At 34.4% G+C, this 19,852-nt stretch overlaps 1 protein-coding gene across 1 annotated transcript in view; it reads left to right on the top strand.

Annotated features, from left to right (window-relative positions):
* PDE3B (phosphodiesterase 3B, cGMP-inhibited) overlaps positions 1 to 17,841 on the top strand; it is a 162,369-nt gene extending 144,528 nt beyond the window's left edge. The window contains exons 11-15 of the mRNA XM_012654173.1: positions 1,353 to 1,552; positions 8,653 to 8,856; positions 11,060 to 11,221; positions 15,337 to 15,589; positions 17,380 to 17,841. Of these exons, the coding sequence (XP_012509627.1) occupies positions 1,353 to 1,552; positions 8,653 to 8,856; positions 11,060 to 11,221; positions 15,337 to 15,589; positions 17,380 to 17,591 (1,031 nt within the window). The 3' untranslated portion in view covers positions 17,592 to 17,841. The remainder of the gene's footprint in view (positions 1 to 1,352; positions 1,553 to 8,652; positions 8,857 to 11,059; positions 11,222 to 15,336; positions 15,590 to 17,379) is intronic.
* The last annotated feature ends 2,011 nt before the right edge of the window (positions 17,842 to 19,852 follow it).

The raw sequence follows: 19,852 nt of genomic DNA, 5'->3' as shown, positions 1-19,852 counted from the left end.
GCACATATAAGAATAACATCTATTGGATGTTGGACAGGGGGGAGGGGGAGGGAGTGGGGGGAGGAGGGAGGAGGGGACGGGTATTTGTATTTTTTATGATTATTTTAAAAATAGCTCTAAGCCAAGGACAGTGGTGAGTGAGGCTAAAGCTGGAGGATCACTGGAGGCCAGGAGTGCAAGGCTGTGGGACACTATGATGATCATGCCTGTAAATACTCATTGCACTCCAGCCTGGGCAACATAGCGAGAACATATCTTTAAACATAATAAACAAATAAATAATTTTTAAAAATAGCTCTAGTGTGGGTTACTCTAAAACTCAATTCAGGTACAAATATAAATATCATGAAAATAATGAGGTATCTTTATAATTGTGACTAGTGTATTAAAGTCATTATGTTAAAAAATTCTTTTGATGGCAAATACTGAGTCAACTGAATTACGGTTAAAAAATCGTTTTGAACTTTGACAAGACAGAACATTATGTCTAGGTTCCACTGATGAATACAACCAGGGAAATTTTGTATCCCTAATATCTTTGTGGTTTTATGTGCTGTATCCTCTTTTTTCTTTTTTTCTTTGTTTTTCCTTTTTCTTTGTTTCTTTTCCCTCCTTATACTTTCTTAAGATTCATTTAGAAAAAATAACGGACTAATCATCTAGATAGATAAAGCTACCAAAATATAAAAATAGAAGTGAATGGTAAAGTATTAAGACACCAGAAGCACAGTGTGGATAGTGAACATATTGTTTCTGACAAGGGGGTAGAGTTATATTGACTGACACATTCTCCAGTTTTTCATGCCTTTTCGTTTTCCATAGCATTTCATTCTCTTATATTATACAGAGCTTCATGGAAGGAAAAAGAAGGGGAAAAGGGCTTCAAATGAAATTTAATCTTTCTGATGAGATTTGAACAGCATCTATGTTGAGAGCTTAGTTTGGCAATACATTAAATTCCTAAATCTCTATACTCATTTCATAAAATTTTATTCTCTAGGATTGCTTTTTTCTGTTACATCCTATACCCTAACCATTATATCTAGCCCTTTAATAACAAATGTTTAAAAATAAGAGGTTTTTTAAAATTATTATTACCCTAAGTTAACATCAAACTGGCATGAGAATCCTATCCTGTCTTGTAAAGTAAGCAACTTCAGGGTCATATTTAACACTGTTCCTCTGTATTAGCATGCATATTGGTAATAGTATACTCTTTTAAGTTCATAGAGTTTATTTCTTAGTTGAGTCAACAAGTTAGATGAGTAATCACATTACCTATAGTAAATCGTCTCCTTAGCATAATTGTTATGTGCTAATGCTGGTTTATTTTATGATTTATTATTCCTCAGATTCCGATGGTAGAATTAACCCTGGGCGAATTGCTTATATTTCTTCGAAGAGCTGCTCTATTCCAGATGAGAGTTATGGCTGCCTATCTTCAAACATTCCTGCATTAGAATTGATGGCTTTGTATGTGGCAGCTGCCATGCATGATTATGATCACCCAGGGCGGACAAATGCATTTTTAGTGGCTACAAATGCCCCTCAGGTAGGAAATACTTTTTCAGAAAATTTAAAGAGTGATTCTGAAATGTTACAAGCATGCTGCACATCCCATTATAAATCATTCTTCAGTTGAATTGTATGGCCATTCCACCTGACTTTAAGACTCTAGATTTTAATTAATTGAATAAACACATGGCATTGACATATAGGTGCTAGGAAATTAGGAAAAAATCACCTTCAACTAGAAAATAGTAAACAGTTTTTAAAATAGTAATTCACTGTTTTGTCAAATTCTAGAGTCCTTGCTGTCAATATATTTGTCTTTGATCAAATTGACAAAACTGACTGTATCTAAGATTTATATTCCTTCTGCTTAGGTCATAGTCATATGGATAAAAGCTATAAATGGTTGGGGAGAACTATTAATCTTTCTGTTGTTCTCTTTTTTCCCCTAAGATTTGCCTTAATATTCAGACCCTAAATCTCTTAGCTTTGAATATATAACTGTGTGTAAAAATTCTTCTGGTATAATATTATTTTGTATTCAGTACAGCTGATAATGATAAGATATGAAGTTCCTTTAGAGTTACAATTTGCATAAAGAAATAGGAGTTCCCAACAAATGGATACTGTAATTGCAATAGTTTTAAACATTAGGACCTGGAACTAAATGCATAGCTTTGAGAAGAATTTAGTGTGGTTGTGGGTTAAATAGAATTTAGTGTGGTAGTGGGGTTTGTTTATGCAGAGGATTCCTGAAATATCATCTATGTATTTCTAACTGCATGCCTTACAAAGAAAGTAGGTACTCAGTAATTGTTGTTGAATTCATCTGACTTCTTCACTTTATCATTCTATGTTTAAACCTCAGTTCCAATACTTTCATCTTCTATAGCCATTTTCTGTGTTTCTTTTTCACCTTTGTCTCTTTCATACACTCCAACTTTTTAAATATAGGAGATAAATTCTCTTGAATCTCAAGCATATGTTTGGGTGAAAGGGAGGAATATAGGGAGGTCTGTATATGTATGTGTGTAAGTGGGTATAATGCTGTGTGTGTGTGTAAATGGGTTAAAAGGGCCATATCTTTCATTTATCCAATGAGATTCTATTAATAGCTTATGATTTCCACAGGTAAATTTCTGATGAATTTAAACCTAGTTATTAATATTTACCCATTTTCTAACTATTGTTTTGGAAGAAACTGCCCCCAAGGATCACATATTTCCCCATTCGCAATACTGTTCTGCAAGAATCAGGTGCCCATTCTCTCTGATTTAATATATCATAATCTTTGAAAATCCTACAACTTTTGAGAAGCATAGGCTGGGGAGTAGTGGCACAGTGGAAAAAGCACTGGACTTGAGAACAAGAGTCCTGTGTTTGATTTTTGTTGCCCACTTATTAGTTGTGTGAACTCAAATAAAGGTTTATTCTTCTGAACCTAAAAATATGTATCTGATATGATTAAGGGTAAAAAGAGATAACATATGGAAAGTTTTCTACTGAATTATATGGCATGAGAAACTCCTGAGTCAAATATCATGAAATTATTAATTATTGATTAATATTAATAAGTCATATTAATTATTATCATAGAAATTATTTACCATTCTAGCCTGTTCGGTATTTTTATTACTTCTTTCATTTGTTTTGCGTATAGGTGAGTCAAATTTGCTCATTACCTCTCCCTAAAGGATATGACAAATAAGTGAATTCTAGTGTTAACTCTCTCACATAGAGATAATTTAACACAATGATACATAAACACAATTTATACAAGTTGCATACTCAAATCTGTTGTCCTAATCAACATACAAACAGAAAGTCTGAACATAATATCAGTAATCATGTTGTTTCCAACTTCTCATTGTTAAGAATTGCCAATAGAGGAAGCAATAGGAAGTGCTACAATGGAAAGGAGACTAATTAGAGTTCACCTATGAAAAAATGTATCCTCTTACCTAGTCTCCTTGCTTGTTCCCTGCTTGCCTTCAGCCTAGTCTCAACACATATCAGCCAAGTGACCCTGTTTAAATATGAGTTTCATTACTCTGTTCCAAACTCCCCAGCAGCATTAACCTTGCTTCCTAGTAAAAGAGTCATTAAAATGCCCCATATTATTTAGCCCCATTAACTATTCTTTTCTTACTTACTCAAATCTAGCTTCTCTGGCCTCCTTTCTTATTCCCTCTCTATCCTGGGCACACTCTTTCTGAGAGCCTTAGCACTTTCCGTTCTCCCTGCCCCGGGGACTCTTTCCCTAGATATCTGCATGGCTCATTTTGTCCCCTGCTTTCATCTAAAATTTCAAAATCCTCTTCCTAGCACTGTGAAGCTTCTTCTCTGCTTTATTTTTTCCATAGCAATGATCATTGAGCATACTATATATTCTGTTTATATATTTTGTTTATTATATGTTTCTCCTCAGTGAAATACAAAGTTCTGTGAGGGCAGGGACTTCTGTCTCTTTTATTTCATAATACCTAGAATGGTGGCTGGCACACAAAAGGCATTCAGTAAATTTTTGTGGAATGTTGAAAGATGCCTGAATTCTTTGCTCTGTAACACTCCTACCTTCTCTGAAATATATTCTATTCTTCCCAAAGAGGCCTTGTTCAGCTAGCATTTATGAGATAAGGATGTGGTTAAATAATAAAGTAGGTTCTTTCATCTTTGGAAGCTCAGTGGGTCTAGTCAGGCTATAGCTAGTGAAAGATATTATAATTCCAGTGTATTATAGAGACAAGCATTCTCTTCTCTTTCATGGTAAGGAAAGTGTTCTGGGAAGACGCAGGAGAATTCTTGCCATGAAAGAAGATGAAGCACGTAGTCAGGTATATCCTGGAGGAATGTCCGTATTAATAAGATTCTAAGAGATTTCTAAGCTATTTCCAAATGAAAAGTTGGCTGAAAGATGGAGATTAGTGCTTGAGATAATTGTATTTCTAGAATATTTTGATGAGATTTGGGGTAAAAGAAAACAAAATTTTAAGTTGAGATTTGTAAATTTGTTTTATCTGCCAGAGTATGGACCAAGATGATGACTAAACATGTATTTGTCTCCCCTTCATCCTGAGAACTCATTAAAATGATAGTAAGATAATAGGCTCATCACAACAGAGAGGAATAAGTGAAAGGGTATTATCACCAATAGATCAGAAAATTTCATAGTATTTCTGGAAAATGAAAAGCAGATAGACAAATATTGACAGATAAAACAAAAGTATAACAAAAGGAGGCCATAGCATGGCTAGAACCCCAGAGAGACTCATGATGCTATTTGCCTCTGCTTGCTCTCCCTGTGGGTGTACACACACACATACACATACATGCACACACGCACCCCTTTAAGCAGAGCTACTACAATGCTGCATTTACCTCCAGGCAGAAAACTCATCTCTTAGGTATTAAAGGAAACTGCCTGGAGAGAAGAAGAGTTACCAGAATGTGTATTAATACTCCAGAGTGAATCCTTCTCATTCTGGAAATTTAACAGCTGGCACCCAGTCTGGCAATTGTAAAGCAAAACTTGCTAGGTAACAAACCCCATCCATATCACATTGTTCCTACTCATCCTTCCCAAGGGGAGAGACTCAGCAATAAAACATACAAAACAGCAGTGGAAAGTTACACCTGCAATCTAGAATTCATTTTTTATATCAACAAATAATCACCAGGCATATGCCCATTAGCCAGCAGCCTGGAAAGAAAAGGCTAAGATGAAAAGAATAATCAACCACAGGGGAAAAGATAACCTAGGGACTAGAAAAGCATTTAACTTAAAAAAAAAAAATTCTCAGAGAATTTGAAAAATATTGCATCTGTAAAATAAGAAGAGGAAACTGTAAAAAAGGAAACATCAGAGAACAAGTTAGAGTTCTTAGAAATTAAAAATATTACTGCAAAATTTTAAAAAATATAATACAAGCATTGGAAGTAAAAATCCAGGTAATCTCTCCTAGACTATGGACCAAGAAGATAGAAAATATAGGGAAGGAGAAGATAGGGGATGGGAGACAGGTCAAGATCTGATTAGTGGGAGTTCTAAGAAGAGGGGAGGCTTTGGATTTAAGGGTTCACCAAGTGCCAGGGAAATAGAACAGGGAAAAACAACCCCCAACACACATGTAATACGCCCTAGAAAAATTTCAGAATACTAGAGATCTATTTTTAAAAATAAAAGAATTCCTGAGAGGATGAAAACAACACATATGTAAAAGAACAAAAATTCAACTGGCAGTATATTTTAGCAGCAGTGGATGCTGGACGATATTGGAATAAAGTCCTCAACGTTCTAAAGGAATTTAGTAATTTGTTTACTTGTTCAGTGTTTATTGGATGCATCATATTGTGGGACAGGCACTATTTAGGCATTGTTATTAAATAAAATAGGGGGAAAAGTCTGCTCTCCTGGAACTTATATTCTAGTAAATCAAGAAAATAAATAAATTGTGTGTGTGTGTGTGTGTTTGAAAGACAGCGATTGAGAGGGGGGCGAGAGGGAGATAGTTATGGCGTCAGTGCTAGGGAAGAAGCAAAGCAGGGAGGAGATAGCTGTGCTGGTGTGGGGGTATTATTTTCAAGTTAGTTCTATAATCACCTAAGGTACCATTGAGCATAAGAGCAAAATAAAGAGATTCTCAGATATGCAATGATTCAAAAAATCATGGCCTGTTCATCCTAAGAAAGTCACCTAACAAAACAAGGGTGATAACTAAGACAAAGGAAGATAAGAGATTATTAGAAATTTTAGAACAAACCCAGAACTTCAGGGTAATAGAATCCCATGGTGATATCTGTTCATTAAGACTGTTTCTTTAAAATATCTTTTTTAAAACTAGCTGCTTTGTTTTCTGTAGCATCTTGTTTGTTTGCTACCTCTACTGGATTTTCTTAAAGTTAGGAATATTATTTTTTAAATGAACAGTCTTTCTTAATCCAAGATTTTTCACTTGAAGTACCCTCTTAGTCATCAGATCATGACTATAACCTAGATTTTTAAAAATATTTCCTCCTGTTTCTTGCTTTTTAAACAGGGACATTTGTTCAGCTTTGTCAGACTCTTCCTTTGTTTGATCTCAGTCTTTCGTATGTCTGATGGGTTTTCTCTTTTTGCTCATATTTTTGCTCATAGGTGTTACTATTTGCTAAGATTCTGTCAGTTTGTATGAAACCCTTTTTTGGATCTTTCCAACTCAGAGGGTGAAAAGTAAGGTTTATGATTAACTAATTTGTTTTGCCAAATTATAGATGTATTTGCCTGAAGAGAGAAGGAAGGGATCAATAGCTAGATGAAGAAGGTAGCAAGGTATTTTAGCACAAAGTTAAAGGATTTTAATATACTGCAGCTTTAAATTAGTTGGGGCACTATCTTCCATACTTTAAAGAGCCCTAGTAAGAGCTAGCTGTGGCTTCATTACTTGTTTTACCTGGAATGTTTTTCTTACTAAGTTTAAGCTTGGTCTGCTGCTGTATGTGCTACCTCCAAGCATTCTTCCATGGTAGAATTGACGTTTGCTTCCTACTTACTGCTCCATGAATCTTTCTTGCCACCACTCAGCTATGAACAAGTGAGTTTATTGGGGTCCAGCAGGGGACACCTTCTACTTGCTCTTCAGGTAGGTTTATCCTTCTCATGCAGTGACTTAGTTAGCCTTTCCTCAATCCATCTCATTTTCACCTTGTCTTTGAAGTTTCCAGTATGGTGATTATATCTAGATGCTAATATTGATTCGTATTTTTGCCCCACTTCATATTTCTTTGTTAATTTCAAAGAGTAGTTTGATGGTGAAGGAATTCTGAACTTACTCATTTTTGTTAACTGATCTTGCTAGCTGAGAAAAGTTATTAAGTCAGCTAGCTTCACGGGGTACTCATTGTACATTGTGTTTTAATGAGTCTGAGATATGATTACTTCTTCCTGAACAGACAAGACAATTCTGATAGTTTATCAGTCTTCATCATATTTGAGCATGAATTAGTCAAATCACTATTAAATGTAAATTGACCTCACAGGAAGCTTTTGAAGCTTACTCTTTCTCTTTGGGATTTATGATGTTTAGAGGTTGTCTTAAGGTTAGCATGAAATGCCTTTATATGGCCCGTTGTAAAGTTTAAATCATACCATTTCTTACCTAAAATAAAATAGTGTAAAAAATAGTCATATGGTATTAGGCATCAGTGCTTAAATCCAGGCTATAGCTAATTTTCACAAATAATAAGTGGAGCTATTTAATTAAGCTCTAAGAATAGGTATCTTACCTGAGATCTCCTATTTTTATCTGTCCTTTCTCGTTAGACAGTAAGCTCCATGAAAACAGGAACAAGGCTTTTATTTTTATCCCCAGCCTTTAGCACAGCTTGGCTGTGGACATTCTTTAATAATTACTATGCTTTTTTAATAATTTGAAAAATTGCTTAATTTTTAGAGGTGGAAGAGGCTTTAGAAATTCTATACTCCAGTGGTTTTGAATCTGTATTCCAAAGTCCTAGAGTACTGAGGAGGCACCTCAGGGTCTTCCACTGGAGTGAGGTGGAGAAAAAGTGAGTAGTTCCACACCATTTGAACCAGAGTATTTGTGCTTTTACCTTTTTCATGCTTCTCTCTTACTCAGGCACTGTGTCAGGATGGGAGTATAGGAGATGTCCCTCTCAGACATGTGGGTCTCTGGACAGTACTCCTGCCTCCTCTTCTTAAGTCCCCATCACCACTGACTCCATGCTGGCTAAAGAATAGAAATGTATCCCTATACCTACTCTTGATCCCTTGACTTTATTAACAGAAGCTTTATCTGAGAATGCTTACTGATTAAATGAAATAGACCTCAAAATATCAACTTTATATCTCTTGGGAGGCAGCATGGGTGTCTGCAAAGAAGACGAACTTTGGAGACAAATAACCCTTTCACTTACTAGCTGTGCATGCTGGAAGGAAAGGTGTGCCATAACCTCTTTGCACTTCAGTCTACTCATTTATAAGATGATCACAATCCATTCTCACAGGTACTAAAATACCTGGTAAAATGCTTGGTGTATCATAGGTACTCATTGTTTGTATTCTTCCAACCAGCCCCAACCCTATTAATTTTTAAAGTTTAGTATCTTTGAGATGTCTGTCTTGTTTTCTATATTCCTTTTTAGGCAGTTTTGTACAACGACAAATCTGTTCTGGAAAATCATCATGCTGCATCAGCTTGGAATTTATATCTTTCTCGCCCAGAATACAACTTCCTTCTTAATCTTGATCATGTGGAATTCAAGCGCTTTCGTTTTTTAGTCATTGAAGCAATACTTGCCACAGATCTTAAAAAGCATTTTGATTTTCTTGCTGAATTCAATGCCAAGGTTTGTTATGCAAATTAGCGCTTGATTTCAAAAATGGAAATCATTGTTATCACTGTTACTGATAAAAGGTGTTTTTTAATGTTAAGTCAGAATTAATACTACTCATGAAGTAACAATAAATAATTCATGCAAAATAATATGCACTTAAATTTTTTAAAATAAAACGTTTTTATTGTTATGGTAACATGTCCTAAAATACAATTGCTTGTTATATTTTCTTTCAACACATAGACTTGTATTATTGTGACTTTCTTTCACATAGTGACAAATCAATTAATTATTTCAAATGATTTTATGGGCAAATTTGAGAATGTCATACACAGTGTCAAGTAAGGCATTATATGAAATTAAAGATATGTTTCTAAGAAGCCAGTTATGCCTACCTCACCACACCTGTTACACCTTCTTTATATTATGATTCTTTAACTGCCTAGTGTAGGGGAAGGGAAGTACCCTCTTCTACTTGAGAATGATTCACTCATTCAACAGCTATTTATTGGGATTGCCCACTCTGTTCAGTCATTGTGCTAGGGAAGAATGAGGATAGAACAGGTCGAAGTCTCTCCCCTCAAAGAATTCAATCATTGGGAGATCAAGAATCACTGCCCTAGTATGAGAATGGTACTAATAAGAGTGTGTTCTATCCCTCAGATATTTGGGGTGAAAAAATGTTGAGAAGGACTGCGTTAGATTCCTAAGGGAAGGATGCCCCCTTCTTTAGCTGGCAAGAAGCCGCTGCTTTCTTGATGACTTTTGTGACCTAAAAGAAGCTGCACCTTCAGGGTAGAGAAACTGGTAACAAAGGAGTACTAGATTTAACCCCTGGAAGGAGACTCCTATATGTGTTGCTATCATGATATTAATAAAATACTTTTTAAAATCAGTAAGAAATCAGGGTACCTTTAAAATTGTTTCATAGTCATATAGTTCTATTCACTTTTATTTTTATTTAATAATAAAATTCATTTAAGTGCTTAAGTCACCTTTTACAGGTAAAAGATTATTTCACCCAATACTTCTGAATCTGTGCTCCTCAAAAACTTCTATTCTGAAGTCTCAGGAAAATGCCATATGAGCGGGGCTCTAGACCTCCTACCCAGTTTCAATCAAAATAGGTCTCCCTTTAAGTATTTTCTGTGGTGGTGGTCTTCATAAATTGTCCTTTGACAAAGGGGTTTGATGCCAAAAAAAACAACTATCACACTAAAGTTCAAAAGTCATGATCTGGCCCATTCTCTTCATTTTTTACAAAAGGAAATTTGAGTTCTTGGAAGGCATACTAGTTTGCCTAAGTAATAATGGTAATTACCATTTATTTAAATAACAATGTTAATATTTACTTAGCATTTACTATGAAGTAGGCATTTTTTATTTATTTATCCTCATTGATATTACTTTTCCTATTTCATAGATGAAGAAAGTTAGAGTCAAATAGGTTAAGTAATTTTTCCAATATTATACACTGAATTAGTAATTCCTTCTGAGTCAGGATTTAAAAGCATAGGGGTCAGCTTTTAAGACGTGTATTCTTTTAGCTATATCATGTTACTTTTCACAGCTAGAGCCAACTTCTCCTTAGCTCTTAAGTGTTTTGTTTTATTTTTGAGACAGGGTCTCACTCTGTCTCCTGGGCTAGAATGCAGTGGGGCAGTCATAGCTCATAGCAACCTCAAACTCTTGGGCTTTAAGCAATCCTCCTACCCCAACCTCCCAAGTAGCTGGGACTACAGGCACACACCACCATGCCTGGCTAATTTTTAAATTATTTGTAGAGATGAGATCTTGCTTTGTTACCCAGGCTAAGTGTTCTTTTTTTGAGGAAGAAATAGTTACAATTCTTATATGATTTATTGATGATATATGCCTATATATACTTATACATAATACACGTATATATGCATGCACATATAAATTACAATTCTCTTTGGTAATCACAAATATTGAAACCCATTGTTGGTTTTATGTTTTTAAAAAATTATGGTTCCATTGAAACAAAATTATAGTGACACTTTAAAGAGAAATTTAACTCATAGAGGTCCATTTTATGGTATAAACTGATTAAAAGAAACATTTACTGAAATTTCTTCCTGTCATTAAGACAGGAACAGTTTTAAGATAATTTAGTAAAACAAAAAAACCCCAGTAACTATTAAAAAACTCCTGAGCTCTCAGAACCTAAAATAATTTTTTTTTTCCAAAATAGGCCAATGATGTAAATAGTAATGGCATAGAATGGAATAGTGAAAATGATCGCCTCTTAGTATGCCAGGTGTGCATCAAACTGGCAGATATAAATGGCCCAGCAAAAGTTCGAGACTTGCATTTGAAATGGACAGAAGGCATTGTCAATGAGTTTTATGAACAGGTAAGTTGAAACATGAGATTTCTGGGATTTTTAAGAGCTGCCATGTGAAGACACTGGGGTTTGGGATTTGAATAGCTATATTAAGTGTTTGAAATCTGTGTCGCTTTGCCTGGCAAGGGTTAGAAACTGTTGGATTTGCTGTGGTTCTTAGGATTTTCTCAGATCTGTTTGCCTTTGCAGCTAAAATTTAAAGCAACAAAAAATAGCTTATTGCCTCTCTGGAGTGGAGTGAACATACCCTTGAATCTAGAGATAAGGATAGACTACATTATGATTTCAAAGTCCCTTTCAACCCTGAGAATCTATAACCTAGAAAAATTTATTTCCTGATAAAGTGGTTTTTAAGTTATTCAGAGTGTGCTCAGAATATATTTAAAGAATATCATCCCATTTTCAACTCCGCTATACAAGGTCTAACTACCCTGCCATAGAAACATTAACTGGGCAAGAGTCCTGGCAGAGAAGGAGAAATTAGAAGGCTAGAATGGGAACACAGTAGATACTTAGTGAATTTCAAGGATCCAAAGGTACAAACATGCTCTTCTGTTATATCTTTTAAAATATTTTGACTTTAAAATGATCCTACCACTTTGCAGAATCTGTGCCATTTTTTGTCCAACTTTGAGGCTTCCTACGATGTAGAAGTGCACTGATTTCCACACATTTCATTATCTCCAAAATATCAAGTACACCTTCTTGGCTTTAAAATTACATTCCTTATAAATCCTTGTTGGCCCTGATAATCAGGAAAGATAAAGAAGTCTATCAAGTGAGGGCTTTCTTACTATGAGTATAAAACAGGAGCAATGAATTTGAGCCTATATAACCATGTACCTGGTGTAATTTATTACCCTCAGATTGTATTGTAAATTTGCAGTGTTTTTCACCCACCCTAGCTAAATATCCCAACCTAATAATGTACACTTCACTGTTTATAAGTTACGAAATACCATACTGTGTAATCATGGAAATATATAAGTATTTCAAGATTATTAATGTTTTACTATTCTGTGATACATTTAAACTAAATTATATTTAATTTTGGGTAATAAATGGTTATATTTACCTAATTTGTAAGATTATAATACATAGTTTGCATCCTCATTCTCAATAATAATTGAAGCCTGCCTTAGAGATCTCCAGTAGATCTCATGTTCACAAAAGGGGAATTTTATGCTTAAGAAAATGCTATCTTTATATTATCTGTACAAATAGGTAATAAAAAAATAGTGGTGCATGTCAAGTTTAGAAAACTCAATAGTTCAATGAAATAACATTAGAAATGTTAATTTAGACCCAGCTTATAGAATTATCTTAAAAGCATATCGAATTAATACTCATTAAATAAACTTGGAAGCCATGCCTGAGGTTGAATCCTGACTTCTCATTATTGACAGTGTGACTTTGGTTAAGTTACTTAACTGCTCTGTGCCTCAGTTTCCTCATTGATAAAGTAGGAATAATGATGGAACCTACCTCATAAGGGAAGATTAAATCAATTAATATATATATAGTTTGTAGAATAGTTCTGACAGATAAATGCTCAATAAATAGCTATTATAATTTCAGATCTATCAGTAAAAATAATATATTATCTCAGACAGTTTCACTTAATCTTCCTAAGTTTTATTATTCATGTCAAAGGAGGAAAATGTCATCTGATGCCCTACCACATATGAAAGTCCTAATCATACTTCATCTGAACTAAAATTCCTTCTCATTCTGGTTATGCTGTTAAACCTCCATCAGATATGGGCGCAAATTACAACCTTGCCCACTTTTTTCTTTTTCTTTTCCTAATTATACTGTCTTTTTATCCCTATAGCCATTTAACTGCCATGGGCTTAGAATAGCCAAACTCCTGGACTATACCTATGAAATTACTGAGGCCTATAGATAAACTCAACTGTTTTTTGAAAAATATTAATAGTTTTCTTATCTCATAGAAGATAAAATCATAAAAGACTTTTAATCATGGGATAGTTAATCACTGGAACAGTTTCTGGTTGTTTCTTCAGGGTTATGTTGGCTCATTTCAGATAGACATTGCTTGCCTGCAGAATTTGTACATTGTGGGGAGTAATTTATACCCAACCAGTTCAACAAACAGTAGGACTAAAGTGCTAATAGTACCATTTGGGGAATGCTCAGCACTGTGCTGAACACTTTACATAATATTGCCTTTCTTCCTCATAGCAACCCTGTAAGGTAGATTATTATTCAAATTTTACACACAATGAAATTGGGTGAAGAGCTGGCCCAACATCCCACAGATAGTAAGTGGCAAAAGCAGGTTTTGAAACCTCATCTTTCTGACCTCAAATTGTGCTCTCTAGAACCCTAGAAGCCACAGTGGGAAGGTATCAGAGGGTAGGCAGGGCTCTGGCCCCAGAATCTTCACATCAACCATAGAAGCTCTACTTTAAATTGTATTTCTCCTTGAGTTGTCTGATTTAGATTCATTAGAGGGTTCTGCCTTTTTTATTATTATTTCAGAATATTACAGGGCTACAAATGTTTTGTTTATATGGATTGCTTTTGTACTGTTTGAGTCAAAGTTATAAGTGAGCAGAAATGCATCCTACTTATCAATCCTTTCAACAAATGTGAATGGCTTGAATTTCCCACTCAAGAGACATAGCCTGGCTGATTGGATAAAAAAATACAAGCCAAGTATCTGCTGTCTCCAGGAAACACATCTAACCCACAAAGACTCATTCAGACTCAAGGTGAAGGGATGGAAAAAATTATTCCATGCAAATGGAAATCAATAAAAAGCAGGTATAGCAATTCTTATATCAGATAACATAGACTTCAAATCAATAATAGTAAAGAAATACAAAGAAGGCCATTATATAATATATAATGGTAAAGGGAACAATTTATCAAGACATAACAATCTTAAATATTTATGCACCTAACACAGGTGCACCCAGATTCATAAAGCAAACCTTACTAAATCTAAACAAAGAGATAAACGGTAACATTGTAATTGTGGGCAACTTCAACACTCCACTGACAAAACTGGACAGATCCTCCAAGGAGAAAATAAGTAAAGAAACACTGGACTTAAACAGGACTCTAGAGCAAATGGGCCTAACAGACATTTACAGAACATTCTACCCCCAAACTACTGAATATTCATTCTTCTCATCAGCACATGGAACATTCTCTAAGATAGATCACATCTTAGGCCACAAAACATGTCTCAACAAATTAAAAAAAATAGAAATTTTACTTTGTATCTTCTCGGACCACAGCAGAATAAAATACTCCAACAGAAACGCTCAATTCTACACAAAGTTGTGGAAATTAAACATCCTACTGCTGAACTATTATTGGGTCAAGGAGGAAATTAAGGTGGAAACCAAAAGATTTCTTGAACTAAATGACAAAGGGGACACAAATTATCAAAATCTGTAAGATTCAGCAAAAGCAGTCCTAAGGGGAAAATTCATAGCCTTAAATGCCTACATCAAAAAGACAAAAAGATAACGAGTCAACAATCTAATGAATTGTTTCAAGGAACTAGAAAAGGAAGAGCAAACCAAACCCAAACCCAGCAGAAGAAAAGAAATAACTAAGGTCAGAGCAGGACTAAATGAAATTGGAAATAAAAAAATAATACAGAAGATCAGTGAGAAAAAAAGGCTGATTCTGCCTTTTTTTAAAAAAGAAAAACGGGGGATATTGAAAAGCACTTGCAAAATTCAGCTGCGTGCATCTGAGGTATAACTACAACAAAAATATTTCCATTATGCCTTTGCCCCTAGGAGAAAGAGAATCTATAATTGACATTGTAGAATCTTGCAGGTTGTTAGTAAAATTGCTAATACTTATTTTAAAAGATATGTATTTTCCTTGTTAACTGAGCATCAAACATACTGGTTGATGTGGAAAGAGTGTGAGAATAAAGTTTTATTTAGGATTTCTCAAATATTAAAGAAATTCTTACAGTTGAAATGATAGAGTAATTAGATTCATTGATGCTTCTTTGTAAAACATTATTTTGATATAGACTATGTTTATTTAAAAAACACCCAAGATAATTTTAACAACAAAGCTCAGTAGTTCTTTCAATAATTAAAAATGTACTTTTCTTTTCCAATGCTCAGGGAGATGAAGAAGCAAATCTTGGTCTGCCCATCAGTCCCTTCATGGATCGTTCTTCTCCTCAACTAGCAAAACTCCAAGAATCTTTTATCACCCACATAGTGGGTCCCCTGTGTAACTCCTATGATGCTGCTGGTTTGCTCCCAGGTCAATGGATAGAAGCAGAAGAAGATGATGATACTGAAAGTGGTGATGATGAAGATGGTGAAGAATTAGATACAGATGATGAAGAAATGGAGGACAATCTAAATTCTAGTAAGAACACAAGGATACTATCATTTATTTACTGTTACAAGTTGAGTATCTGAAATCCAAAATATGAAATGCTCCAAAATTCAAAACTTTTTGAGTGCCAACATGACACTCAAAGGAAATACTCACTGGAGCATTTCAGATTTCAAATTTTCAGATTAGGAATATTATGCAGTATAGGAATATAATGAAATATTTCAAACTCTAAAACACTTCTGGTGCCATGCATTTTGGACAAGGGATACTGAACCTTTATTAACTGCAAATGTATATTTAATTTGGATTTTGATCTTTGGTAGTTAGATACAGATTCAGCAGTCTTATCTTTTGTTTTTTGATTTTGTTTTGTTTTTTTAGAGATGAGGTCTTGCTCTGTCCTCTGTCACCTAGGCTGGACTGCAGTGGCATGATCATAGCTCACCTGGAACCTCAAACTCTTGGGGTCAAGTGATCTTCCCACCTCAGCTTCCCAAGTAGTTGGGCCTACAGGAGCATGCCACTGCCCCCGGCTCAGCAGTCCTATTTTGATTAACTATTATCTAAATGTTCAGATCAATAGTCATGTTTTGAGTAATTTCTATATGTTGGGTACTATGCTAATACTGTCACACAACAAGCATTCTTATTCTTATTTAATTAAAGTAACATCTCTTGAGGTGTTGTCCTCCAGTCAGTACTCTTTAGCAGGCTCTACATGTGCATGTGTGATAGGGCTGTACCATATACGAACATATGTGAGGGAGGTGGGTCCTAGTAGCTAGTTCTTCTTCCTGTCACCCCTCCTCACACACCCCACCCCAACCTCAACCCCACCAGGCAGCTAAGGAACACAGCTTCCAAAGCAGCCTGCTAATCTGCCTTTCATATAGAGCTGGGAAATGGCTCAAAACAGTGGAGGGATAAAGGAAAACATACATTCTCTGGCTCTAAGGGGGAGAACCAAGTTTTATAGCATTATGAATTTGAGTTACCAAACTGTGTTATAATTTTCTATATAAGACGATGAGTATGAATGGAAAATTAAAAAAACATTTGTCACCTTTGTAATTGTGAATGAAATCAGTTATTTGTTGTTTATTTTAAAGAATTCTTAATTTTTAAGAATTTAAATTATACCTAGCTTTTTTTAAATTTTCAAACATGCCATAAATCAGAATAAATAGGATGACTACAAGGAACAACCCGCCGACATACACGTGCCTTGCATTTAGGATTAGCATAGAAAATCCTATTAAAATTTATTTAAAGTTTTTTTAAAAATTGAATCATAATGCCATTAGCACCTGAGTGTCAACTGGGGAAAGTCGACTGACTTCTAAAAACTATACTCATCAAAATGTTGGTAATTGCGTTTAATTCAATACATAAAACGCCCTTAAAAGGTTGGCTTTTAACTTTGGATTATTACTATTTTTATTTGACATTTCAGCAGTATACTTCCCTCCCCCATACCTACCCAGTCTTTTCTTAAACCTCTTCTGTGTTTTATTTTTATCCATAATTATAATACCATCCATTTTATCCATATTTATAATGCCATCTAACATATTCCTATTTTGCTTTTTTTTGTTTGTCCAGATCTTTCCACTAGAATGTGAGCTCCATAATATAGGGATTATTTTTATAATACTATTTTATTATATTATTTTATACTATTATTTCATAATACTGTTTACTATTATAACCCCAATGCTTAGATAAATACCTAGAATAAATAGGCACTTAGATATTTGTTGAATGAATGATTGAATCATATTGCTATGATTTAGATATATTTGTTTTAAATTTCACAGAACCGCCAAGAAGGAAAACCAGACGACGAATATTTTGCCAGCTAATGCACCACCTCACTGAAAACCATAAGATATGGAAGGAAATCATAGAGGAAGAAGAAAAATGTAAAGCTGATGGGAATAAGCTGCCAGCGGAGAATTCCTCCTTACCTCAAGCAGATGAGATTCAGGTCATTGAAGAAGCAGATGAAGAGGAAGAAGCAACAGTTTGAATAAAAGAAAAGTCATAATGAGGAAGCCTGGAGGGCTGTGCCCAGGGGCAGAAATCATTGCCTACTCGACCGTGCCGACCTTGAGCTGACCGTCCCCCGTGGACAGGGAATACTGTGAGAGGATCCTTGCTGTACTGGCAGTTTCCCACTCCTATGCACTTTCACCACATGAACTAGAAAACTGTTCCTAGAGCTAGGCTTGAGTTGACCCATGTTGCAAAGCCTTTACTTAAATCCTTCACTGGTGTATAGATACTTTGTTATGATACTGCTTTGCTGGGTAGTGAGCTCTTATTTTTCATTGGGGGGTACTAAAAACTCAGGTGACTTACTTCAGTTACCAAAGTGGCCAGAACTTTTTGCTCTCATGAAAACAGAATTCATATTGTATTTCTCAATGTGTCTTTTATGTCTTTGGATGTTTTGAAAAAAAGTCTATGTCTATCTGAAAAGGAATCCAGTGTTGCCTTTCTGAGGGATTTCTGCTCAATGCAATACGGTTTTGTGCTATTCTCCTAGCTAGGCTTTATCCATGAAAGACTGAATGAGCTTTGTTATATTTAACAAATTCCAGGTGCATCAATTTCTGATGCTTTTTACTGTTGCATATTATCTACTATGTGTGTTTATTTCTGCTCAAAGTATTCAGGTTTGCCGTGGACATCAGAAGTCTGAATTCCAGTTTTATTGACTTTATGCTCTATGGTTGAATTTTAAAGCTATTTTGGTTTAAACAATGAAGGAATTTTATTCTTTAGTCCAAACTGTTTTTATTTTATTCTTGCTCAGGATTAGTATTTTTAAACATTTAGTTAATATAAATACAGCACAGATTTGTCAGAAGAAAAAAATTTGTCCTAATATTGATGTTAACCTTTTATGAAATGAGCATCATTTTCTCTCTTCTTTGATGAATTTGAGACTGATTAAAGCCAAGGAAAAGGAGATGTCTGTCTTTTGCCTCAATGCAAAAATCAAATGAAACTAATCCCATCAAAGATAAAGAAAAAAGAAATATAATGAGCTCTAAAATGACACATACATTGTATAAATAATTTGAATATGTGGTTATTTTTAGGTCCATATCTTAGATGCCATGTGTTTAGTTACTGTAAAACTGACATTTATCTTTCTGTTAATTTCCCTCTGCCTCAAGACTATATGACAGTAATGACCTATCACTACTCATTACTTCTAGAGCCCAAATGCAAGACTGATTTCTGAGATAAAGGATGCGAATAGTTATTTAATTTTTATATAAAAAACTAAACATTTTAGTAAATAATTTCACACAAAAGCATATTATTAAATAATCACATTATTAAGGTGATTGCAGAGAAAATGAACCATATTTACAATGTTTATAAACTTGTTAGGGTGCAGATACATACTCTAGTTGTGAAAAATATTTGAAGATATAAAGAGCAGCCAAAATGATAGCAAGATGATAGAATAATATTTTTTATTATTATTTAAGACCATATCATATTTTGGATCCATGCAATTTTATAGACCATGAAATCATTAATTTTCCAAGGTAATTCCTTTGAAGTATGGTATCAGCAGGCAATTTCTTACTTACCTAGAATATTTGGCTTATCTGAAAGATATCAGTTAAAGATCTGTGGAAGTGTTGAAATTTTTGATCCTTCACAGTGTCAATATTTATTGAATCACTAAGTGAATCACTATTTATTAGACATGTTGAGTGCTGAGTTCCTTGTTGCCACTTTTGCTACCATTGCCACACCACTTATAAACTGGTCCCACCGTATATTACTAAGTAATAAAATTTTAACAGATAATTTTTTGAGTTTGCACTTACAATGTGTGTCTCCTGTGCTTATATTTCTCTAGAGTACATTTTGGATCCTGCTTAAGTGTATTTTTGCTATTACTTTCTCTCCTGCAGAATACATATGAGTGTATATGTATAAATTCATACATGTGCATGCATGCATAATGAGACTATTATTTTATTGGATTTTTTAGTTCATATTTTTATTTTCTAAAAAGAAGAATTTTTTCTATATAAAATACTATTACTGGAAACTCATTTTTAAATAATTTAACTTTTAAATTATTTAACCTTGCTAGATAGTTGTACATATATCAATCAAAATAGCTAGCCTAAAGAAACCAATAAAAGTATGCCTACTGAAACTTAAAAATTCGTAATTATAAGAAATGAATGTGTGAGTATATTAAATACACACAGTGCTATTAGATGAAATCTTACTTGAGAAATTACTATGAGCAAT

The sequence above is a fragment of the Propithecus coquereli genome, unplaced genomic scaffold, assembly GCF_000956105.1.
Source record: "Propithecus coquereli isolate 6110/MARCELLA unplaced genomic scaffold, Pcoq_1.0 Scaffold44, whole genome shotgun sequence".
Lineage (NCBI taxonomy): Eukaryota > Metazoa > Chordata > Mammalia > Primates > Indriidae > Propithecus > Propithecus coquereli.
The sequence above is the reverse complement of the archived record's forward strand: the minus strand, read 5'-3'. Positions and strand labels throughout refer to the sequence as shown.